This window comes from Symsagittifera roscoffensis, chromosome 8 (assembly GCF_963678635.1).
Source record: "Symsagittifera roscoffensis chromosome 8, txSymRosc1.1, whole genome shotgun sequence".
NCBI classification, from domain to species: Eukaryota; Metazoa; Xenacoelomorpha; order Acoela; family Convolutidae; genus Symsagittifera; species Symsagittifera roscoffensis.
Window position 1 is genome coordinate 10,617,327 of NC_087069.1, and position 26,414 is coordinate 10,643,740.

At 35.2% G+C, this 26,414-nt stretch overlaps 1 protein-coding gene across 1 annotated transcript; it reads left to right on the forward strand.

Moving 5' to 3' along the window:
- The first annotated feature begins 20,574 nt into the window (after nt 1–20,574).
- Nucleotides 20,575–26,193, forward strand: LOC134853214 (uncharacterized). The gene is made up of 5 exons (XM_063869173.1): nt 20,575–20,812; nt 21,462–21,673; nt 22,008–22,060; nt 23,747–23,920; nt 25,834–26,193. Exons 2-5 carry the CDS (start codon nt 21,481–21,483, stop codon nt 26,020–26,022), a joined length of 609 nt encoding a protein of 202 aa, XP_063725243.1. The 5' UTR covers nt 20,575–20,812; nt 21,462–21,480; the 3' UTR covers nt 26,023–26,193.
- The last annotated feature ends 221 nt before the right edge of the window (nt 26,194–26,414 follow it).

A 26,414-nucleotide genomic window follows, 5' to 3' on the forward strand; every position in this document is an offset into this window, starting at 1 on the left:
TGATCGTTTTGACGTGTATCGTCCTTTTATGATGTTTATCATTTACAGCTGAAGATGAGGAGGAGGAGGAGGAAGAAGATGAAGTCTTTCCACCAGTTTGTTTTTTTAACCAATTTTTTAATCTTTGAATAATTATCTGCCAAACAATCAAATTCTCTTGTCGTTAAGGGTCACTGCTTGATAACATTTAAACACACCAACTTCATTCTTTTTATACAAGTTAACTGTGATATATGTACCCGTTTTGTCAAAAGTTTTCGTTCCAACTCGTTACAATGCCTTTTTCTCCCGAAGATATATCTTGAAAATCATCGTAAAAGTCTCATCATTTTCTAGCGACGAGTACATTGTGGTGGTGGTAACGGTAGTGACTTGTTGGTTCAACTGTTTTGTGATAGAGTGAAATGAGTAATGAGTTGGATAGAAGATAAACAAGTCTCTGTGGTAAACCTAAGCTCCGAGAGGGAACATCCAATTATTTTCGTGATTAGAAATTTATGAGGCATATAAATTTTTATTACACCTGTCATTATTGTCTGGCACTCCTTAAGTAGCTCGTAAGTCAGGATATACATTCACATCGGTACACGTGTAAATCCTTTGATGTGGTCAGCTGCATGCCTTAATGTCTAGGAGGCATATAAAACAGGATTAAGATTTTTCTTTGAAGTATACTTATTCCGACGTAACTGGCGGGTTAGAATTATACTTTTCATAAGTTTTAATCTGATTGCCAGCCACACATGCAGCCGCACGTTTCTCACCCACACATTACACTAGCTTTTGCATAAATCTGAGTTGGTTTCATTATCTCAATTCTTTTCAAATTTTCGGTCAGAAGCTTAGTTTGTCAAAATAAATCTAACTTAAAATGACTGCTCCTCTACAAATCATTTCCATCTCAGATTATGAGAGAACAATAATCTACCAAACTAATACGAGAGATTCAGTTGCCATTGTGCAGCAACAGAGAGAGAGGCTAGCATCCTCTCCATTCAATGACCTCGCCGCCAATCAACAATGGCAGAAGTGGTCAACGAACAGTCATATAATGCTGCCCAACAATTGGCTCGATCACATTGACCTTCTTCGCCAGGAGCGTAAGCGGATATATGAAAGCCCTACAATCCATCATTCCTACCCGGCTCTCGAAAAAACTGAAATAAACGACGCGGGAAAAGAGGGATTAACTCGCGATTATGCTGAACGCGAGGGCTACTGGGAAATTCAAAGAACCATCTCTTCTCCCGATTCCTCTGTTCTTGATCAATATACTCCAATCTCCTCTATTTTGGCTTCAGAACTAAGCAGTGGAACACAAAATTCCATTACCCCAGTGGTGGACCTGGCTACTCCTGAAACTCTGCCTGTCAATGCTTGCTACGCACCGAAGAAAAGGAAGATAGAGTTAAAACAGTTCTGAAAACTTAAGAAACTTTATTGAATTTTCAATCTTGCTGAGTCTTTTGGGTTGTTCTAAAATTTTTATTGAAAAAATTATCAACTAATGTGTAAACAAAATTTTAGGTTAATGTTAAATTTTGAAATTTTGTTTAATTTTTCTTTTTCATCCCAAAAATATTCACAAGTCATTTCCTACTCTACCAATAACCTAGTTGAACAATTAATGAACCCTATGGCTTGCCCTATCATAGGAAAACAGAAATGGTCCACCTTACCAAGCGTCTATCTTTATAAGATCAAAAATTATCGAATTCAGAACCTTGAATTAGTCAAAGCCCTATTTTTAGAAAAACATGAAAATTTCAAAAATAACATTTTTTGAAAGAGAAATCAGCAAAATTTTTTATTCGAAACTAGAAAATTTGACGCTTTGAACCTATGGTTCTACGCAAATCAATTGGTTCGCTTTTGTTAAGTTATAAAAAAAAATTTTTTTAATATAGTTCAAAATTCCGAAAATCGAAAAAATGAAAATTCACCGTGAAGGAGTTGTTTTTAAGCAAAAATATTGCGTTTTTCGGGAAGTTTGTCCAAAGGACCAATTATGGTTCAGGGATGCTGATGGAAACAAAAATCAATTGAATTTCATCTCGGTTCACGTTCTAGACACCCAAGTGAAAATTTCACTTTTTCGAATATCGCTTCTAGTGAACTTCAGAAAGTGTTTAAATGCATCGTCAATCTTTCCTGAGCGGTGGCAACCATAATTAAAAATTCGAGAATAATAAAAAATAATTTTTTTCTTAATATTAATTTTTTTCGATTTTTTCAAATTTTTTCAAATTTTTACATTAATTTTCAACAAAGTTTTTTTGTCTCAATTTTAGCTTCTAGCAAAAATTTGCTATACCACCTTGTTGCCCTACCATAGGGGAACAAAAACTATTCTGAAAAACGTTCTGATCGGCTATCTGAACGTAATCCAGCGTGTGTACACTCTTTCCTGGTCGATTGCCTGCAAAATTGAACAATTTCAAGTTAGAAACATAGAAAATTTTCAGTTTTAAATTTTTTGATTTTTTTTTCAAATTTTTCTATTTTTAGTACTTGGCAATTATAAGTTTTTTATCTCTTTTTTTGACTGCAATTAAAAAATTGCTAGGCTACTGGTTTAACCTGTCACAGGACAACAGAAAATGTCCCCATGGTGAACTGTCTATCTTATTCAGATCAAAAGTTATTGGGTTCAGAACTGTATTCAGCCAAAGCAACCCTGGAAGAATACATTTCCTTCTTTTACCGTGGTGGTTAGCTCTAATTCCTTTCATATACCTGCCCACAGAAATATAAGTCACTTCAAACTAAGCGTACTAGGGGATAGGTGTTTAAGCAAGACTTGGAGTTAAATCTATATACTTGAAAGGAATTAGTCAAACCACCAAGTCTTAGTAATGATTATTTCCTGAATAATATTGGTTAATATAACCGAATAGGAAAATAAAACCGCTAATCAACAACTATAATTCACCTACGCTTGTGGTTCGAAAACAATTAAGATTTTAATCCCAAACTAAAAATTCACTTTTGTCTTTTGCTTTCTGAATTTCAGCAGTTCTTGGTTGAAACAAAAAAATCGTTATTCAAAAACTTTCTTCTGATTAATCAGTCCAGTTTGAATTTTTCTCAACCCATAAACTTTCGAAAGAAAATCAACAAAACAATGCCTAATTCTTCTATAGCTAAAACCAATCTCGCAAGTCATCTGTGTGATGCGGTTCTGGGCTCTGCTAAAAACCTACGACGTCATAGAAGACAGTCCACAACCTTCATGCGCCGATTGCAGCCGTCAGAGTCAAACGCGAAGACTGCCTTGAGGAGTTCAGTTCGGTGGCTGAAACTATTCAGCACATTGAAATAGATCACGGTAAATCAGCAAACAAGCACTGTGCAATTTGCAGAACAGTGTTTATGAGCTCGGAAAATTATCAGAGTCACATGAACAACCGCCATGGACTTCCAGTCTGGGATTCGAATGCTGGCTCTACTTCAACCGGTGGTGGTGGTGGTATCAATGAGACTATCGCCATCGAAGGTTCATCAGCAACGCGAGTACCTCAAAGCACTCGGTCAATTTTGACTGAGAGTCAAACCGCTTTCAATGGCAATTTCAAGAAATATCAACTAAATTTCGACGAGAATGAAATCGAACTGCTCGATTTCATGATGCGAAACAAAGAAGTCATTGATGACTTCATATTCGAGCACTCGCAAAATGGATCAAATAAGGTGCAATTCGCAGTTGAAGTGAGCTTGATGAAACACCTCACCGTGGAAAACGACGAAGAACCCAATGTTGAGAAAATCACACTTTTCTTGAACACCGAGATAGTACGTGTCAATTATATTGGTCTGGAACAGGGGCAGAACATTGAGATGATTGAACATATGCTCAACTCCATCAACTGCTTCGCTTCTCATGGAAGTGGGTGGATAATTGAAAGAATTTCGAAAGTAACTATCAATTTCCCTAAACTGTCTCCAATGCGCGCAGGAAGCTACTTGCTGCTACCCCTTGGTCTCAAAAAACAAAAACTTCAACCTTGTAAATATACAAACAAAAACGAACGATAAATGCTTTCTGTATTGCTTCATTGCAGCCTATCACCTCAATCGTGGTCCACCTCTATACGCATCTTCTCAGGCATACCGAAGGAAGACCAAATGTACAGCGTATAAAGAAGAAGACAGCGAGGACGAAGACAGCGATGATGATGAAGTAAAAGGAGAGTCTGATAAGGATGTTGTCGTCGTTGCCGTCAACGACAATCAATATGAAGGGAATGCGGAACCTCCACAAAGGCAACCAGATGCATGACAGCGAGAGATGAACCAGATAGTGAAGATTCAAGGAGATTTTGAGATGCCAATGAGCATTCTGGAAATAGGAAGATTTGAAAGATTGAACAATGTTCAAATCAACGTATTTCGGTAAGTTTATTTGACATTTAAAATTTCTTCCAGAAATTTTTTCTATTAAAAAAAAACAAAAATCAACCATGACCTAGAAGTTTATTCCATTTCATATAAAGTAAACTTTTTTTTCTTATTTAGGTACCAGTTAGAAGAGCTGATACCGATCCGGATTTCAAAAGAGCTAAATTGTACATTTGTGACGGACTTGTTGCTTCTTTCCGACGGTTCTGCATATCACTATGTGCTAATCAACGACCTGACAAAGCTGGTCAACTTTATTCGTAAAAGAGCACCACGCGACAGAAATGAAATCTGCCGAAATTGCTTCCACACTTGCACTTCCAACGACATTCTACGTCGACATCAAGAAATTTGCTTTCGACAAGATGGCAATGAAATCACGATGCCAGGGCCCGACAACGATCGACATGTGTTTAAAAACTTTGGTGCACGATCGTTTGTACCACGTATAGTATACATCGACTTGGAGTCATTAATTGTACCCGTAGCTGGCCCAGAGCCTGACAACAAAAAATCGAACACTCACTTTATCGAAAAACACCAGAACTCTGGGTATGCATTCGCAGCTGTAGAATTTGGAAACCCCTAGTTGGTCAAGTTCGAGTTGAAAAGGGGACCTGACAGTATCGAACATCTGTTATTGAGGTTGGAAACGCTTGCGAAGGAAGTTTACATTGAAAAAAGAAGACATTACGCGTTCACGGGGCAAAGAGAAACAAGAAAAGAAGATACATCCGAGTGCTGGATATGCGAATTGCCTTTTGCATGGGATGAGGAAAAGGTATTAGACCACTGTCATTATACCAACAAGTTTCTCGGGTGGGCACATAATACATGCAACATCAACCGCAAGACAACCAATTTCATTCCTGTAGTTGCCCACAATCTAGCAAACTATGACCTACATTGTATCATTCGAGCATTGAATAAAAGCAACCCACTCAATGTCTTCTCTGTCATACCGAGCAACGAAGAAAAATTCATCTCAATGACCATATCGGTATGGATCAAAACGTTCTAGGATAAAAGTGGAAAAGTAGAAATGTGTATGAGAATCTGAGATTTATTGACTCCTACAAGTTCATGCAATCTTCCATATCAACACTCCTTAATAATTTGCCACCTGATAATTGCACTCTATTGGAAAATCTCTTCAAAGCAAAAGGACATTCAATGGAGAAAATTGATCTTTTGAAACGAAAAGGGTTCTACCCCTACAGCTACATTGATAGCTTCAGGAAATTCAATGAACCGCGATTACCCGCCCGAAGACTGTGGACGAATAGCATAGCCGGTGGTCAGGTCAGTGCAGATCGATCAGAGTTCAACCATGCAATCATGGTATTCACTAATTTCGGCTGTAATTCAATTGGTGACTACCACGACCTGTACCTCTCTACCGATGTGCTGTTACTTGCTTCTGTTTTCGAAGCTTTTCGATCCGTGTGCTATGAAACATATGGAGTCGATTGCGCGCACTATTATACCGCAAGCAACTTGGCGGGGGATGTGTTTCTTAAAGTCTGCCGAGCAGATCTTCGATTGCTAACCGAGCGCGACCACCTTCACTTTGTAGAGGGAATGATTCGTGGTGGAATGTCTTCTGTATTTGCCCGAAAACACTGGAAAGCCAACAACCAGTCTTGACGACCACGATAAAAATGAGGAAAATTCGTTCATCGTAAACATCGACGCAAATAATCTCTACGGAGGTATCATGCAAAAATACTCGTTGCCCTTAAACGATTTTAAATGGGCGGACGACTTGGTGGATATACCTAAACTACTACTGACGGAAGAGGTTAGTGTTTGGGGTTACCTAGCGGACGTAGATAACGAGTTCCCCGACGAGCTCCATGACTATTCAAAGACTATCCTCCCGCGCCATCAAACGAAATTGTACAGATAACTGACTTGAGTACCGATCAAGTGGAAATGATGGGCAAACTAGGTATCACCATTCTACCCAAAGTGCCTAAGCTTATACAGTCTCTACAAGAAAAGTCAGGATATGCTTTGCTTTATCTGACCCTTCAGCTTTACATAAAATTTGGTGTGAAGGTGACTCACATTCATAGAGTGCTGCAATTTCGACAGTGTAAATGGATGGCCTCTTTTGCACAGATGAACAATGAGCTAAGAAAGAAGGCTAGGAACATTTTTGAGGAAAATTTTTATAAGCTCATGATAAATTCATCTTTCGGCAAGACGATGGAAAGCAAACAAAACAGAACAAAAATGAGTATAGTGCGTAACAAAACCGAGCTCAAACCGAGTGCAAAAGTTGTGCCAGAGCTCATTGACGTCATTCCAATTTTTACACGAAGACCTTGCTACAATAACATTCAATCCGAGCTCAATCCGGTGGGATAAGCCAACGATCGTTGGCGCAGTAATATTAGACATTGCAAAAAAAATACATGTTCGAAACCCACTACGTGCAAATGAAGCCAAACTTTAATCTCGAGCTTTTGTACTCCGATACTGATAGATTTATTTATATGATAAAATGTGACGATATATACGAGGAACTAAAAGAAAGGGGACACTTGTTTGACTTCTCGAAATATCCCAAACAATCACCACTGTATAATGAAACCCACAAGAAACAGGTGCTAATGTTCAAGGACGAGATAGGTGGAGACTTGATAGAAGAATTTGTAGCACTCAAACCGAAATTATATTCTCTTAAACTCAAAAGTAAGTGGTAAAATTAATCAAATTCCAAAAACCAAATGACAAAAAAAATTAAATTTGGTTGGCACCATTAATACCTTTCACAATTTTCTTTTTTTTTGCTTTTATGATAATTTGTAGTTTGCTTACATAAACAGAGCTCATTTTAAAAACTAATATCTGTTTTTTATTTGTTTTAGATAGGAGCAAAAAAGTCTTAGCGAAAAGAATTTCTTGGTATGCACAAAAACAGCTGGCACATGATCGCTTTAAGGACGCCCTATTCAACCACAAAAAGTTTCGAGTTAAAAAGACGAGCATCAGATCGAAAAAACACAAGCTAAAAACTGTCAACATAAATAAATTAGCGTTAACAGCTTTGGACACAAAGAGATTCCTCCTCGGTTACCTGGTAACCTGTTTACGTTTTGGTCACTTTTTGACTCGCGAAGATGAATTTAGTAACCCAATTTTACCCGAAGCCTTGGATGGTAGTTTAGAAAATAACCCTTGTTCTTCTTAGAACACCATTTTCGATAACTTTAATACACAGCCAATTCAAAGGGAAATAAATATTAATGACTCGGACTGGTCACCGCCAGACCCAGGACTGTATAACAGAAGGAAATACACTAAGAAAGAATTGCGTGAAGATTTGGCTGGCAGTTCTAAAACTGTAGATAAACCTTACCCAAACAATCCTTACATTGTGTTCGAGGCTCAAGAAGAACGTGACAATACTATGGCGGCTGACGGAAATAGCAGTGAATTAAATAATACCAGTTCGGAGAGTGCAAATAACTCTCCAGTAATTGCCAAGAAAAGTAGAAGGGTTTTAAACCTCTCCCAATTAGACAATGATAAATTAACTAAAATAACTTTTTATATTTCATTTACCACACTCTGATTAATATTTTGCTTGTATTATTTGTAAAGCTTAGTTTGGAAAAAAAACCATTCTCAAATTTATATTTCATTTGTAAAATAAGCTCATTTTAATTTGCATACTTACCATAATCACTAATAGACAATTTGCTTCTAAAATTTGTCCGGTGTAATTTGAGCAAATACCACTTGTCTTTGTTTCCAATTAAGTTCTACTCGCCGCTATAAATTCAATAAACAAACGCAACGGGAGAAGTTTGATTTAGCCAAGCAAAGTAATTCCAAACACCAAAATAGAATTCGAAGCGGGAAAGAAATGTTCCTGCAAAACTAAAGGGAAATGTTAGCGGTCAATGACGGCGGCAAAATATCATGCAATCTGAAGGAATGAAAGAAGGAAAAGAAACATAAATGTAAAAAGACTGAGAAAATGAATGTAAAAAACTAAGGATCCTAGTATAATTATCCGCCAGGGATCTAGAAATTTGCTACATGGGTATATGACTCTTGGTAAAATCTTCAGGGGGGAGGCCACCCAAAAAATTGGATCCTCAAGTGAGGATCTTGTAATCCACTAGCAAAATGCCGGTTGACTACAAGATAATTTTGGACCCCTTAGGTGTCGGATCTTAGGCGCCCACGTCTTATTTTAGGTGATTTTGCCCCCCCCCCCCCCCTAAGGCCTTTCATACTACTAACTATGAAACAAAAAGGGTACTTTACAGCCTCTAAAATGGCAATACGAAACCTTTTTTTTGCAAGATCATCAGAAGTATTCTTATGATCTTGCTAGTTTGCCTCGCAGAAAGTGTAAAACATACACAGTGCCATACACTTGCTTAAACTTGAATAGTTAGTTCGCTTTAGTTTTCATAATAAACTTTTTGTGATCCTAAGTTCTGATCTTTTTCAGTTTCGATGTCAACTTATCTGTTTAAGACCACTCTTTAATCACAAAATAATAACTAAACCTGACACAGTTTCTGAAAGTTAAAACCAAATATGGATGTTAGATTAATAAGGCAAAAAGGGCAGCTGAAAAAAATTCATAAAAAGAGTACCGAAACTTTAACCGCTTCTTTAATCATAGATACTGATGAAATTCCGTTTTTCTTAAATGAAAGAATCAAGACGAATTTGATTTCTCGAATTTCAATTAATTGGGAAATTTTAATAGGCCGGCTTTTGTTTTTTACATTTCAGATTTTATGAGATCAAAAAATTTTAACCATTTCGAATAAATCAGTTTTTTGGCCTCTGGTCACAAAAAAAAACTTTTGATTCCTATAGGAACAACAACCTAAAAATCTATTAAAACATTAGATAACCGTACAAATGAATGTTTGTGTGGCAGAGATGTTTTTCATATGGAAGTGCACTGCGCTTCCGGATTGAAATAAATAGACTTTGAGGGTAAACTCATCTTTTTAGTATTTTTTTAATATAAATTTGTAATTGGAAAATTATTACTAACCGAATTTCTAGTGGCTCAAAGCAAAATTAGAAAACTTTGAAAATTAACCACGAAAATAATACTAAAATCTTAGAATGTTTTTTTTTTACTCAGATGCACAAAAAATCATACGGTTTGTTCAAACTGTCGAAAACAAAGGCAATTTGAGTTAGTGGATAATAATTAGATTTTTCCATTGCAAGGAGAGTTCAAAAAAAAATCTAAGAAAATACTTTTTGAAGAACTTATTTTGGTTTGGTACTTTACAGCCCCTAAAATGGCAATACTAAACCTTTTTTTCCGAAAACTCAATTGGCGAAGAAACCTTTGAGAATTTCTACAGAAAAGTGTAACTAAACCTTCAAACGATTCTTGTCAAAAACCAAAAGGAAAACAACAAAAAATTGAAAACTAGCAAAATGAGTGGTAGCTAAGTTGCCGATTCGTTTTCTAGAAATTATGAGTTTCTTGATATAAAATATTCTTATGATCTTGCCAGCTTGACTTGAAGAACACTTAAAATACACACTGTGCCTTTAAGTGTAGCAAACATTTTCCATTAAATGTAGCAAACATTAAAAGTTAGTTCGTTTTTTGGTATCTCTCAACTTAACTCTAACACGATAGATTAATGAAAGAACTAATAAATAGCCAAGGACAAAAACTAGCAAACGGGGGTGGTACTTGAACTAGAGAACCGCCCTCTAGAGATGCTGTTATATTTCGTTATGAAAAGTGGTCATATAATCTTTTCTCAAATTTGATTTGAAGAGCACTCATAACACGGGTTGTGTCACATTTGTTCAACTTAAACTAGCAAACTAGTGGATTTTGTTCATTTTTTGCTATCTTTTAACTTAAATCTAACACTTATTGTGAAAAAATTGTTATAAAAATCATAAGACGAAAAGTCGGATCCATCAACAGGTAACTAGTAATATTTACTGATAATAAGAAACCAATTAATTTTAGCGACTTGTACAACAAAATTGTTTAAGGCAAAAACTAAGAAAAAAAATTGATTTTGCGAAAACACAAAACAAAACGTCGGATTTTGTTCTTTAATTTTTGATGAATAAATTGGCAGTTTTGAAAGTTGAAAGGATTCTTTGATAATTTTGCGATAATCATTAATTTTATTTTTTTTGCAAAAAAAATTGCTAAATTTTCCGTCTTTACGTCTACTGCTTATTTTTGTCGTCGTCGACATGATTCAAATACAAATTTTAAAGTTTTTTTTCTAAGTCTTCAACATAATTTCTTCACATAATTTTTCTCAGAAACGGTTTGGTTAACAATAATCCAAAAATGCACTGCATCCATTTTTGAGGAAAATGAGGAAAATTCGTTCATCGTAAACATCGACGCAAATAATCTCTACGGAGGTATCATGCAAAATTACTCGTTGCCCTTAAACGATTTCAAATGGGCGGACGACTTGGTGGATATACCTAAGCTACTACTGACGGAAGAGGTTAGTGATTGGGGTTACCTAGCGGACGTAGATATCGAGTTCCCGACGAGCTCCATGACTATTCAAAGACTATCCTCCCGCGCCATCAAACGAAATTGTACAGATAACTGACTTGAGTACCGATCAAGTGGAAATGATGGGCAAACTAGGTATCACCAGTCTACCCAAAGTGCCTAAGCTTATACAGTCTCTACAAGAAAAGTCAGGATATTTTTTGCATTATCTGACCCTTCAGCTTTACATAAAATTTGGTGTGAAGGTGACTCACATTCATAGAGTGCTGCAATTTCGACAGTGTAAATGGATGGCCTCTTTTATACAGATGAACAATGAGCTAAGAAAGAAGGCTAGGAACATTTTTGAGGAAAATTTTTATAAGCTCATGATAAACTCATTTTTCGCCAAACGATGGAAAGCAAACAAAACAGAACAAAAATGAGTATAGTGCGTAACAAAACCGAGCTCAAACCGAGTGCAAAAGTTGTGCCAGAGCTCATTGACGTCATTCCAATTTTTACACGAAGACCTTGCTACAATAACATTCAATCCGAGCTCAATCCGGTGGGATAAGCCAACGATCGTTGGCGCAGTAATATTAGACATTGCAAAAAAAATACATGTTCGAAACCCACTACGTGCAAATGAAGCCAAACTTTAATCTCGAGCTTTTGTACTCCGATACTGATAGATTTATTTATATGATAAAATGTGACGATATATACGAGGAACTAAAAGAAAGGGGACACTTGTTTGACTTCTCGAAATATCCCAAACAATCACCACTGTATAATGAAACCCACAAGAAACAGGTGCTAATGTTCAAAGACGAGATAGGTGGAGACTTGAAAGAAGAATTTGTAGCACTCAAACCGAAATTATATTCTCTTAAACTCAAATGTAAGTGGTAAAAATTAATCAAATTCCAAAAACCCAATGATAAAAAAAAAATTAAATTTGGTTGGCACCTTTAATACCTTTCACAATTTTCTTTTTTTTGCTTTTATGATAATTTGTAGTTTGCTTACATAAACAGAGCTCATTTTTAAAACTAATATCTGTTTTTTATTTGTTTTAGATAGGAGCAACAAAGTCTCAGCGAAAAGAATTTCTTGGTATGCACAAAAACAGCTGGCACATGATCGCTTTAAGGACGCCCTATTCAACCACAAAAAGTTTCGAGTTAAAAAGACGAGCATCAGATCGAAAAAACACAAGCTAAAAACTGTCAACATAAATAAATTAGCGTTAACAGCTTTGGACACAAAGAGATTCCTCCTCGGTTACCTGGTAACCTGTTTACGTTTTGGTCACTTTTTGACTCGCGAAGATGAATTTAGTAACCCAATTTTACCCGAAGCCTTGGATGGTAGTTTAGAAAATAACCCTTGTTCTTCTTAGAACACCATTTTCGATAACTTTAATACACAGCCAATTCAAAGGGAAATAAATATTATTGACTCGGACTGGTCACCGCCAGACCCAGGACTGTATAACAGAAGGAAATACACTAAGAAAGAATTGCGTGAAGATTTGGCTGGCAGTTCTAAAACTGTAGATAAACCTTACCCAAACAATCCTTACATTGTGTTCGAGGCTCAAGAAGAACGTGACAATACTATGGCGGCTGACGGAAATAGCAGTGAATTAAATAATACCAGTTCGGAGAGTGCAAATAACTCTCCAGTAATTGCCAAGAAAAGTAGAAGGGTTTTAAACCTCTCCCAATTAGACAATGATAAATTAACTAAAATAACTTTTTATATTTCATTTACCACACTCTGATTAATATTTTGCTTGTATTATTTGTAAAGCTTAGTTTGGAAAAAAATCATTCTCAAATTTATATTTCATTTGTAAAATAAGCTCATTTTAATTTGCATACTTACCATAATCACTAATAGACAATTTGCTTCTAAAATTTGTCCGGTGTAATTTGAGCAAATACCACTTGTCTTTGTTTCCAATTAAGTTCTACTCGCCGCTATAAATTCAATAAACAAACGCAACGGGAGAAGTTTGATTTAGCCAAGCAAAGTAATTCCAAACACCAAAATAGAATTCGAAGCGGGAAAGAAATGTTCCTGCAAAACTAAAGGGAAATGTTAGCGGTCAATGACGGCGGCAAAATATCATGCAATCTGAAGGAATGAAAGAAGGAAAAGAAACATAAATGTAAAAAGACTGAGAAAATGAATGTAAAAAACTAAGGATCCTAGTATAATTATCCGCCAGGGATCTAGAAATTTGCTACATGGGTATATGACTCTTGGTAAAATCTTCAGGGGGGAGGCCACCCAAAAAATTGGATCCTCAAGTGAGGATCTTGTAATCCACTAGCAAAATGCCGGTTGACTACAAGATAATTTTGGACCCCTTAGGTGTCGGATCTTAGGCGCCCACGTCTTATTTTAGGTGATTTTGCCCCCCCCCCCTAAGGCCTTTCATACTACTAACTATGAAACAAAAAGGGTACTTTACAGCCTCTAAAATGGCAATACGAAACCTTTTTTTTGCAAGATCATCAGAAGTATTCTTATGATCTTGCTAGTTTGCCTCGCAGAAAGTGTAAAACATACACAGTGCCATACACTTGCTTAAACTTGAATAGTTAGTTCGCTTTAGTTTTCATAATAAACTTTTTGTGATCCTAAGTTCTGATCTTTTTCAGTTTCGATGTCAACTTATCTGTTTAAGACCACTCTTTAATCACAAAATAATAACTAAACCTGACACAGTTTCTGAAAGTTAAAACCAAATATGGATGTTAGATTAATAAGGCAAAAAGGGCAGCTGAAAAAAATTCATAAAAAGAGTACCGAAACTTTAACCGCTTCTTTAATCATAGATACTGATGAAATTCCGTTTTTCTTAAATGAAAGAATCAAGACGAATTTGATTTCTCGAATTTCAATTAATTGGGAAATTTTAATAGGCCGGCTTTTGTTTTTTACATTTCAGATTTTATGAGATCAAAAAATTTTAACCATTTCGAATAAATCAGTTTTTTGGCCTCTGGTCACAAAAAAAAACTTTTGATTCCTATAGGAACAACAACCTAAAAATCTATTAAAACATTAGATAACCGTACAAATGAATGTTTGTGTGGCAGAGATGTTTTTCATATGGAAGTGCACTGCGCTTCCGGATTGAAATAAATAGATTTTGAGGGTAAACTCATCTTTTTAGTATTTTTTTAATATAAATTTGTAATTGGAAAATTATTACTAACCGAATTTCTAGTGGCTCAAAGCAAAATTAGAAAACTTTGAAAATTAACCACGAAAATAATACTAAAATCTTAGAATGTTTTTTTTTACTCAGATGCACAAAAAATCATACGGTTTGTTCAAACTGTCGAAAACAAAGGCAATTTGAGTTAGTGGATAATAATTAGATTTTTCCATTGCAAGGAGAGTTCAAAAAAAAATCTAAGAAAATACTTTTTGAAGAACTTATTTTGGTTTGGTACTTTACAGCCCCTAAAATGGCAATACTAAACCTTTTTTTCCGAAAACTCAATTGGCGAAGAAACCTTTGAGAATTTCTACAGAAAAGTGTAACTAAACCTTCAAACGATTCTTGTCAAAAACCAAAAGGAAAACAACAAAAAATTGAAAACTAGCAAAATGAGTGGTAGCTAAGTTGCCGATTCGTTTTCTAGAAATTATGAGTTTCTTGATATAAAATATTCTTATGATCTTGCCAGCTTGACTTGAAGAACACTTAAAATACACACTGTGCCTTTAAGTGTAGCAAACATTTTCCATTAAATGTAGCAAACATTAAAAGTTAGTTCGTTTTTTGGTATCTCTCAACTTAACTCTAACACGATAGATTAATGAAAGAACTAATAAATAGCCAAGGACAAAAACTAGCAAACGGGGGTGGTACTTGAACTAGAGAACCGCCCTCTAGAGATGCTGTTATATTTCGTTATGAAAAGTGGTCATATAATCTTTTCTCAAATTTGATTTGAAGAGCACTCATAACACGGGTTGTGTCACATTTGTTCAACTTAAACTAGCAAACTAGTCGATTTTGTTCATTTTTTGCTATCTTTTAACTTAAATCTAACACTTATTGTGAAAAAATTGTTATAAAAATCATAAGACAAAAATCGGATCCATCAACAGGTAACTAGTAATATTTACTGATAATAAGAAACCAATTAATTTTAGCGACTTGTACAACAAAATTGTTTAAGGCAAAAACTAAGAAAAAAAATTGATTTTGCGAAAACACAAAACAAAACGTCGGATTTTGTTCTTTAATTTTTGATGAATAAATTGGCAGTTTTGAAAGTTGAAAGGATTCTTTGATAATTTTGCGATAATCATTAATTTTATTTTTTTTTGCAAAAAAAATTGCTAAATTTTCCGTCTTTACGTCTACTGCTTATTTTTGTCGTCGTCGACATGATTCAAATACAAATTTTAAAGTTTTTTTTCTAAGTCTTCAACATAATTTCTTCACATAATTTTTCTCAGAAACGGTTTGGTTAACAATAATCCAAAAATGCACTGCATCCATTTTTGAGGAAAATGAGGAAAATTCGTTCATCGTAAACATCGACGCAAATAATCTCTACGGAGGTATCATGCAAAATTACTCGTTGCCCTTAAACGATTTCAAATGGGCGGACGACTTGGTGGATATACCTAAGCTACTACTGACGGAAGAGGTTAGTGATTGGGGTTACCTAGCGGACGTAGATATCGAGTTCCCGACGAGCTCCATGACTATTCAAAGACTATCCTCCCGCGCCATCAAACGAAATTGTACAGATAACTGACTTGAGTACCGATCAAGTGGAAATGATGGGCAAACTAGGTATCACCAGTCTACCCAAAGTGCCTAAGCTTATACAGTCTCTACAAGAAAAGTCAGGATATTTTTTGCATTATCTGACCCTTCAGCTTTACATAAAATTTGGTGTGAAGGTGACTCACATTCATAGAGTGCTGCAATTTCGACAGTGTAAATGGATGGCCTCTTTTATACAGATGAACAATGAGCTAAGAAAGAAGGCTAGGAACATTTTTGAGGAAAATTTTTATAAGCTCATGATAAACTCATTTTTCGCCAAACGATGAAAAGCAAACAAAACAGAACAAAAATGAGTATAGTGCGTAACAAAACCGAGCTCAAACCGAGTGCAAAAGTTGTGCCAGAGCTCATTGAAGTCATTCCAAATTTTACACGAAGACCTTGCTACAATAACATTCAATCCGAGCTCAATCCGGTGGGATAAGCCAACGATCGTTGGCGCAGTAATATTAGACATTGCAAAAAGAATACATGTTCGAAACCCACTACGTGCAAATGAAGCAAACTTTAATCTCGAGCTTTTGTACTCCGATACTGATAGATTTATTTATATGATAAAATGTGACGATATATACGAGGAACTAAAAGAAATGGGACACTTGTTTGACTTCTCGAAATATCCCAAACAATCACCACTGTATAATGAAACCCACAAGAAACAGGTGCTAATGTTCAAGAACGAGATAGGTGGAGACTTGAAAGAAGAATTTGTAGCACTCAAACCGAAATTATATTCTCTTAAACTCAAATGTAAGTGGTAAAAATTAATCAAATTCCAAAAACCCAATGACAAAAAAAAATTAAATTTGGTTGGCACCTTTAATACCTTTCACAATTTTCTTTTTTTTTGCTTTTATGATAATTTGTAGTTTGCTTACATAAACAGAGCTCATTTTTAAAACTAATATCTGTTTTTTATTTGTTTTAGATAGGAGCAACAAAGTCTCAGCGAAAAGAATTTCTTGGTATGCACAAAAACAGCTGGCACATGATCGCTTTAAGGACGCCCTATTCAACCACAAAAATTTTCGAGTTAAAAAGACGAGCATCAGATCGAAAAAACACAAGCTATAAACTGTCAACATAAATAAATTAACGTTAACAGCTTTGGACACAAAGAGATTCCTCCTCGGTTACCTGGTAACCTGTTTACGTTTTGGTCACTTTTTGACTCGCGAAGATGAATTTAGTAACCCAATTTTACCCGAAGCCTTGGATGGTAGTTTAGAAAATAACCCTTGTTCTTCTTCGAACACCATTTTCGATAACTTTATTACACAGCCAATTCAAAGGGAAATAAATACTCGGACTGGTCACCGCCAGACCCAGGACTGTATAACAGAAGGAAATACACTAAGAAACTGTTTTTCGGCAAGACGATGGAAAGCAAACAAAACAGAACAAAAATGAGTATAGTGCGTAACAAAACCGAGCTCAAACCGAGTGCAAAAGTTGTGCCAGAGCTCATTGAAGTCATTCCAAATTTTACACGAAGACCTTGCTACAATAACATTCAATCCGAGCTCAATCCGGTGGGATAAGCCAACGATCGTTGGCGCAGTAATATTAGACATTGCAAAAAAAATACATGTTCGAAACCCACTACGTGCAAATGAAGCAAACTTTAATCTCGAGCTTTTGTACTCCGATACTGATAGATTTATTTATATGATAAAATGTGACGATATATACGAGGAACTAAAAGAAATGGGACACTTGTTTGACTTCTCGAAATATCCCAAACAATCACCACTGTATAATGAAACCCACAAGAAACAGGTGCTAATGTTCAAGGACGAGATAGGAGGAGACTTGATAGAAGAATTTGTAGCACTCAAACCGAAACTATATTCTCTTAAACTCAAACGTAAGTGGTAAAAATTAATCAAATTCCAAAAACCCAATGATAAAAAAAAATTAAATTTGGTTGGCACCTTTAATACCTTTCACAATTTTCTTTTTTTTTGCTTTTATGATAATTTGTAGTTTGCTTACATAAACAGAGCTCATTTTTAAAACTAATATCTGTTTTTTATTTGTTTTAGATAGGAGCACCAAAGTCTCACCGAAAGGAATCTCTTGGTATGCACAAAAACAGCTGGCACATGATCGCTTTAAGGACGCCCTATTCAACCACAAAAATTTTCGAGTTAAAAAGACGAGCATCAGATCGAAAAAACACAAGCTATAAACTGTCAACATAAATAAATTAGCGTTAACAGCTTTGGACACAAAGAGATTCCTCCTCGGTTACCTGGTAACCTGTTTACGTTTTGGTCACTTTTTGACTCGCGAAGATGAATTTAGTAACCCAATTTTACCCGAAGCCTTGGATGGTAGTTTAGAAAATAACCCTTGTTCTTCTTCGAACACCATTTTCGATAACTTTAATACACAGCCAATTCAAAGGGAAATAAATATTAATGACTCGGACTGGTCACCGCCAGACCCAGGACTGTATAACAGAAGGAAATACACTAAGAAAGAATTGCGTGAAGATTTGGCTGGCAGTTCTAAAACTGTAGATAAACCTTACCCAAACAATCCTTACATTGTGTTCGAGGCTCAAGAAGAACGTGACAATACTATGGCGGCTGACGGAAATAGCAGTGAATTAAATATTACCAGTTCGGATAGTGCAAATAACTTTCCAGTAATTGCCAAGAAAAGTAGAAGGGTTTTAAACCTCTCCCAATTAGACAATGATAAATTAACTAAAATAACTTTTTATATTTCATTTACCACACTCTGATTAATATTTTGCTTGTATTATTTGTAAAGCTTAGTTTGGAAAAAAAACCCATTCTCAAATTTATATTTCATTTGTAAAATAAGCTCATTTTAATTTGCATACTTACCACAATCACTAATAGACAATTTGCTTCTAAAATTTGTCCGGTGTAATTTGAGCAAATACCACTTGTCTTTGTTTCCAATTAAGTTCTACTCGCCGCTATAAATTCAATAAACAAACGCAACGGGAGAAGTTTGATTTAGCCAAGCAAAGTAATTCCAAACACCAAAATAGAATTCGAAGCGGGAAAGAAATGTTCCTGCAAAACTAAAGGGAAATGTTAGCGGTCAATGACGGCGGCAAAATATCATGCAATCTGAAGGAATGAAAGAAGGAAAAGAAACATAAATGTAAAAAGACTGAGAAAATGAATGTAAAAAACTAAGGATCCTAGTATAATTATCCGCCAGGGATCTAGAAATTTGCTACATGGGTATATGACTCTTGGTAAAATCTTCAGGGGGGAGGCCACCCAAAAAATTGGATCCTCAAGTGAGGATCTTGTAATCCACTAGCAAAATGCCGGTTGACTACAAGATAATTTTGGACACCTTAGGTGTCGGATCTTAGGCGCCCACGTCTTATTTTAGGTGATTTTGCCCCCCCCCCCCCTAAGGCCTTTCATACTACTAACTATGAAACAAAAAGGGTACTTTACAGCCTCTAAAATGGCAATACGAAACCTTTTTTTTGCAAGATCATCAGAAGTATTCTTATGATCTTGCTAGTTTGCCTCGCAGAAAGTGTAAAACATACACTGTGCCATACACTTGCTTAAACTTGAATAGTTAGTTCGCTTTAGTTTTCATAATAAACTTTTTGTGATCCTAAGTTCTGATCTTTTTCAGTTTCGATGTCAACTTATCTGTTTAAGACCACTCTTTAATCACAAAAAAATAACTAAACCTGACACAGTTTCTGAAAGTTAAAACCAAATATGGATGTTAGATTAATCAGGCAAAAAGGGCAGCTGAAAAAAATTCATAAAAAGAGTACCGAAACTTTAACCGCTTCATAGATACTGATGAAATTCCGTTTTTCTTAAATGAAAGAATCAAGACGAATTTGATTTCTCGAATTTCAATTAATTGGGAAATTTTAATAGGCCGGCTTTTGTTTTTTACATTTCAGATTATATGAGATCAAAAAATTTTAACCATTTCGAATAAATCAGTTTTTTGGCCTCTGGTCACAAAAAAAACTTTTGATTCCTATAGGAACAACAACCTAAAAATCTATTAAAACTTTAGATAACCGTACAAATGAATGTTTGTGTGGCAGAGATGTTTTTCATATGGAAGTGCACTGCGCTTCCGGATTGAAATAAATAGATTTTGAGGGTAAACTCATCTTTTTAATTTTTTTTAAATATAAATTTGTAATTGGAAAATTATTACTAACCGAATTTCTACTGGCTCAAAGCAAAATTAGAAAACTTTGAAAATTAACCACGAAAATAATACTAAAATCTTAGAATGTTTTTTTTACTCAGATGCACAAAAAATCATACGGTTTGTTCAAACTGTCGAAAACAAAGGCAATTTGAGTTAGTGGATAATAATTAGATTTTTCCATTGCAAGGAGAGTTCAAAAAAAGTTCTAAGAAAATACTTTTTGAAGAATTTATTTTGGTTTGGTACTTTACAGCCCCTAAAATGGCAATACTAAACCTTTTTTTCCGAAAACTCAATTGGCGAAGAAACCTTTGAGAATTTCTACAGAAAAGTGTAACTAAACCTTCAAACGATTCTTGTCAAAAACCAAAAGGAAAACAACAAAAAATTGAAAACTAGCAAAATGAGTGGTAGCTAAGTTGCCGATTCGTTTTCTAGAAATTATGAGTTTCTTGATATAAAATATTCTTATGATCTTGCCAGCTTGACTTGAAGAACACTTAAAATACACACTGTGCCTTTAAGTGTAGCAAACATTTTCCATTAAATGTAGCAAACATTAAAAGTTAGTTCGTTTTTTGGTATCTCTCAACTTAACTCTAACACGATAGATTAATGAAAGAACTAATAAATAGCCAAGGACAAAAACTAGCAAACGGGGGTGGTACTTGAACTAGAGAACCGCCCTCTAGAGATGCTGTTATATTTCGTTATGAAAAGTGGTCATATAATCTTTTCTCAAATTTGATTTGAAGAGCACTCATAACACGGGTTGTGTCACATTTGTTCAACTTAAACTAGCAAACTAGTGGATTTTGTTCATTTTTTGCTATCTTTTAACTTAAATCTAACACTTATTGTGAAAAAATTGTTATAAAAATCATAAGACGAAAAGTCGGATCCATCAACAGGTAACTAGTAATATTTACTGATAATAAGAAACCAATTAATTTTAGCGACTTGTACAACAAAATTGTTTAAGGCAAAAACTAAGAAAAAAAATTGATTTTGCGAAAACACAAAACAAAACGTCGGATTTTGTTCTTTAATTTTTGATGAATAAATTGGCAGTTTTGAAAGTTGAAAGGATTCTTTGATAATTTTGCGATAATCATTAATTTTATTTTTTTTTGCAAAAAAAATTGCTAAATTTTCCGTCTTTACGTCTACTGCTTATTTTTGTCGTCGTCGACATGATTCAAATACAAATTTTAAAGTTTTTCTTAAGTCTTCAACTAATATTATCTTCACATAATTTTTCTCAGAAACGGTTGATTGGTTAATAATAATCCAAAAATGCACTGCATCCATATTAAAGGTGTTTTGTTTTTTATCCCTAGAAAGGCGTAAGAACGCGGAAAGTTTCTGTAAGAGAGGTGTCTCCATATTCCACTCTTTGTGCACCAATGGTTACGTGAGCGGGTTTCCAAAAAATTTTCGCTTCAGGTCTTGCAATGGTTAGTTTCCCACCAATTATTTCATGTGCATCCGTTTTTTTTGTTTGAACATTTTTGCAGGGCAAAATTATCATTAGTCACCAAAAAATCCAAATTGTTTTAGTTATTCGGAACACACAACCATGACGAGAGGTTTGAAACCACTACTTCTAGAAGTATTATTCTTCTGTTTAATTTCAATTGCATTTCAATTCGACTGCCCCGCTACCATGGAAAAAGTAGAGGGGGCAGCAGAAGATAGCTGTTATAGTTTGCTAGATTTGGGCGGAATGGAGTACCCGATGGCGAGCTTGTATTGTCAGGTGTCAATTACTACAGGAGAGTGAATCCATTTAAAAAAAATTAAAAAGATTTTAAAACCAGAAAAGTGGAGTCTTTTAAAATAATAACGTTGTTGAAAGCATCAATGGCTGATTTCTTAAGCTTTTTGCTTATTTCAAAATGAGCGCTTGTTAATGAGAAACTGGCATAACATGAAAAAAGAACAAAACATATGAAAACCCCAAGTTTTTCATTATTTAAGTTGTTGCGTTTTTTGAAACTTTGAATTCTATTTTTTTTTTATTAGTTCTTTCATTTAAATGAATTAAGAATCAAGTGAAAACTGAATAAACAGAAAATGATGATTTAAATGGAATTCAATCTCATTCAGAGGTGGGAGCAGCACAGATTGTGATTCCGAAGAACGTTGGGGAGCTGCAGGTAGTCCTCACTGAACAGCAGTGCTTCATGTTTAACCTAGGCGTCGTAGTTATTGGCATACAAGCGAAAAAGCCAACAAAAAATTGTATTTAAAAAAGAACTTTTTGGGCCAAAATGGAACAAGAATTCACATATGAAAGCAAAAATGATGAATGAAAGCTGTCATTTTACTTTGTTTCAAGTTTTGATACTCAGATTAAAAAAAAACTATATATTTTTAGAATAAAAGCTTTTGAGAACACCAGCTTTGCACCAGATTTTCAATTGTGAAATTCATTTCGTCAACTGTCAAAACAACACAGTACAGTACCTAGAACGAGTCAGTTCATTTGGTTTAAAATATACAAAGGAAACAAGGTCACTTTTTCGTGGTTTTTTCTGAGACCATTTTTTGTATTAAAAACTAATTTTGAGTTGTTATTCACCTCATTTGCCGTGTCCAGCGAATGAAACGAGAGGATTTGTTAAGATAACAGTTTTGTAAGTGGACTTTTAAGTAGACGGTTCGCACAATTTTTTGAGTGCTTTTCACAAACCTATATGAACTTTGATTTCGATTCTTTGACTGGACATTATGAATGGTTCCCTAAAAACACGTAGGCGAACAATATACCAATGTCCTATGTGTCTATTTATTTTTTCTCGTTCAATCGTTTAGCCAATAAAAACTATACTTTATGTTAAAGCCGTACCAAAAATTATTTTTATTTCTGACCTGGAATACTTTATACCTAATCTAATCTTCTGGTCAGCTAAGCAGGGATTTTCTTAAAATTTTTTATTTCTCATCAAAAATTAGCTGAATCTAGGAAAAGTCTATGTGGAAAAAGTCTCCGGCTGGGTCTCAAACTCCCGACCTTCAATTTTCTGGGTGATTGTTCGAACCACTAGGCCACATCACCTGCTACTGTAGTAAGCTCTTTTTCCTTCGCGCCCCCCACCTGCAAAATTTTACAAATGAAAAATTTGTTCATATTGTCACATTACTCGATTGTTATGAAAATTGGCAAACGGACTAATAAGGCCGGCCTTGGCAAACATATTTGGTCTTTATAATTAACCTTGTAAAACCATTCGTTACACCATAACATTGATGCTGGTGTGAGGTGGGGGGGGGGAAGGAAAAAGAGCCATGTGGTATAGTTATAGCGACCTAATGCAAAGCAACACTTGTTATATTAAGTGTTAATTTGCATTGTACTGCTACGGCTATTGTGTATACTCGAAGCATGTTTATCTCGTTGCGGTTGAGCAGTAAACTTATTTCTGGTTATTTTTTTCCAGAGATTGTTTATTTCTAAACTAAGAAAGAAATGAAATAGATCATTTCTGTACAGAAAACACACGAAACTTGGCTAGGTATTTTATTTAACATTTCTATCTAGAAAGACAGCCTTCGCTGCGTACGGGAGGAACAAAAGGAGCTTTCACGCTCAGATAAATTACCCTGTTTTTCGGCTTGATTTTGAAGATATTTTTCCATATCAAAGGGATATGCGGATAATTCCAAGCAAAGTCCATTTCTTTAAATAAAATTGAAATACTTTTGCGGAGCAAACAAAAACAAACAAAAAATAGCACAACCTTCTGTAAATTATATAGTTTCACTCTGCTTGTGAATCTTTTTAACAGTTTGCTGCAAGTCATACGCAATTACCGACCAAGGCCCACTTTTTTTGTTAACAGGCACTAGTAAAGTTTGTTCTGTCCAAAGGCATTCCAACTGCAGGCCAGTCCGGCTTCTGGGTCAACTACCGAAGGGATGAACCAGCTCCCTTGGAGGATGACGGAAGTTTGTCAGCCAACAACTCAATGATACGAAAAGACCGATCGCAGTTCGTCGACCGAATCGAACTCAAGGCGAATTTATTCACTATTTGAACAAGCGCAGAGGGTCTCGTTTTTTATTCACATCCAAACGTAGATTGATAGCAAGAAACAGCCATTAATAATGGAATTATACTGACATCTCATTAGGAAAAATTATAATCTTTATAACTTTATTATAGATTATGTTGAAAAAACTACAGCTGCACATCCCTGGTCGATGGGTATTGAAATAATCGTTCTCAGATAGTTTTAGTTTTGATGGTCAATCACCATTTAAAAGTTAATAGGAACAACTCCCATCATAGAAAAGTAGCACATAAACACACAACACACGCACAAGCGCTGAAACTTGCCATAAAAAATCATACCAAAAACAGTATTTGCACAGTATTAGTTTTTTTTTGAAACTCGTAATTTTGCGATACACTTTCAAACTCATTTTTACCGCTTATATAGATTTTTCTCAGTATTGCCACTGCCTATCAAAAAATTATAGCCCCTCACGGCAAGGCGATGATTCTGCCATGTTTTTCAGATGAGTTTTTCGGATGAGTTACGCTTCAAAAGATATTCACTGAATGAATAATTTAGTTCAGAACATAAATGCGATAGAACGAATATTGCTAATTTTATTTGCACAATCGACTGGCTTACTTTTTTGTCTAGATTTTTCAGTGATGAGATAACTGAAAAAAAACGATACTTTCAATTTCTGTTCTGCAAAAAATTGTAAAGTTAGGCAATAAGCAAAGTATGGGATAAGTTGAAAATACCACCTAACGAGGTCAAATTGTGAAATACACTTTGAAACTCCGAAACTCCGATTTTGTGAATAGTAAGAGGATGCAGCAACCGGACATCAGATTTGACTCGGAATCTGCACCCTGGCTATCTTTTTTTAAAAAAATTCTAGCTGTTTTGGATTCTGCGAACAAATACCTGCAGCACTGTATTGCTCGAAATTGCTCCAAAAACAACTAACTTTGCTAAAATCGCAAAAAAATTTGCGAAACTCCAGATGGTTTGCCGAACCATTGTTTAAAGAAAAATATAATTCTGATCGAAAACTGCGCTGTCGTGGAATCCGTAATCATAACTGAAACCGCAACATTTCAAATTTATTTGTTTCAAAAAAAAAACGGTTCGAAAGAAACTACCAGCTTGCCACCTAGACTTTTCGACTTTTTAGTCCTGGTAACGCACCAATTAAGACCATCAGCAGTTCGGATAAAACTCCAATGAAAATCAGCATATCAGCAATTAGAATTATAGTCATCAAAACATTAATTAGGATATGAGTCACAGTCAGCAACTACCATAGAAGAAAAGTCACCATATCAGCTGTACTTAGAATAGAAATTCTTTAAAAAAACAAGTCTTCTAAAATTGGCATATCAGTTTCCGTTCTAAGTATATTCAGGTTGATTATCCAACAAAAACGTATTCTGTCTTGTAACTTTTAAAATTGAACAATTAACCAAAAAGCTGAAAAAAAAACAATTTTCGGAGTTTCAAAGTGTATTTTAGAATTAAAGCAGGTGCGTCATAGATTAGAGCTCATCAGTGTATTAAGATTTGTTATTGCATTCATTGACAATGGTTATGACCTTGCATTTAAATTCCGCACTGGCAAAAATATTACTTCTGAGTTTGTTTACATTTCCGAAGTCCAGAACAACTAGCTATATTCGCTCGCTGCGGAACCCGCGATAAAACTAATGTATTGACAACATTTAGTATACTAGTATTCAGTTTGCTAGTATTTGTGCACACAAATTTTGTTAGCAGAAACCATTTACATTTTGGAAAAAGTTTGAAGACTTGTTTCTGGTGTCCAATGACCTACACGCACCGAAGGGCGCACCTATCCAGTGCACATTGTGGCCTCATAATGCAAACTTAAGTAATTGTTTTTTAGCCACAAAACGCTTGATCTGTTTCAGGTGATGCCAGATGAGCTGTGGCGAGCTGAATCGCAGCCAGGAGACCAGACCGATGACAGAGACGAACAGTGCGTTGCCCAGAGTTACCCTGGAAACCCGTTCCATCAGGGGCTGGACGACTTCGCTTGTTCAGGATATGAATTGCATAATGCTCTTTGCGAAGTGAAGCTGGGGCCACCTCCAGCATAATGAAGAACTACAAATATAGTAAACTTCATCTCTGGTCGGTGTCGAGTCATCTGAAGGTGGAAATCGGACATGTTAGAAATCATTATGTGTTGGGTTAATATCTAATTCTGGAGATAATTTGATATTCTTTACTTCTTTGTTAGCATTGTATTCAAATTGAGTCTGATATAAATTCACAGGGATTTGAATATTTTTTTTCGAACGTTAAGAAAAATTCAATTTTTGAAGAAGGCGCATATTTCAAGTTCAACAGACAAGAACTATTAGTTTTTTAAACACTCCTTTCCTAAATTGACTCAAAAATTAAACTGAGCATTTAATATTAAATATTGAAAAATTGAACTATATCAAAAAATTTTCTAGCAAAATCTATTAGAGACCCATTAAGGCGC

What these genes read in the sequence shown, in the direction of transcription:
- LOC134853214 (XM_063869173.1), top strand. Translation starts at nt 21,481, where the DNA reads ATGACGAGAGGTTTGAAACCACTACTTCTAGAAGTATTATTCTTCTGT. An exon ending in AGAACGTTGGGGAGCTGCAG is followed by an intron (nt 22,061 to 23,746) that starts GTAGTCCTCACT and finishes TTTTGTTAACAG; the next exon opens with GCACTAGTAAAGTTTGTTCT. An exon ending in TCGACCGAATCGAACTCAAG is followed by an intron (nt 23,921 to 25,833) that starts GCGAATTTATTC and finishes GATCTGTTTCAG; the next exon opens with GTGATGCCAGATGAGCTGTG.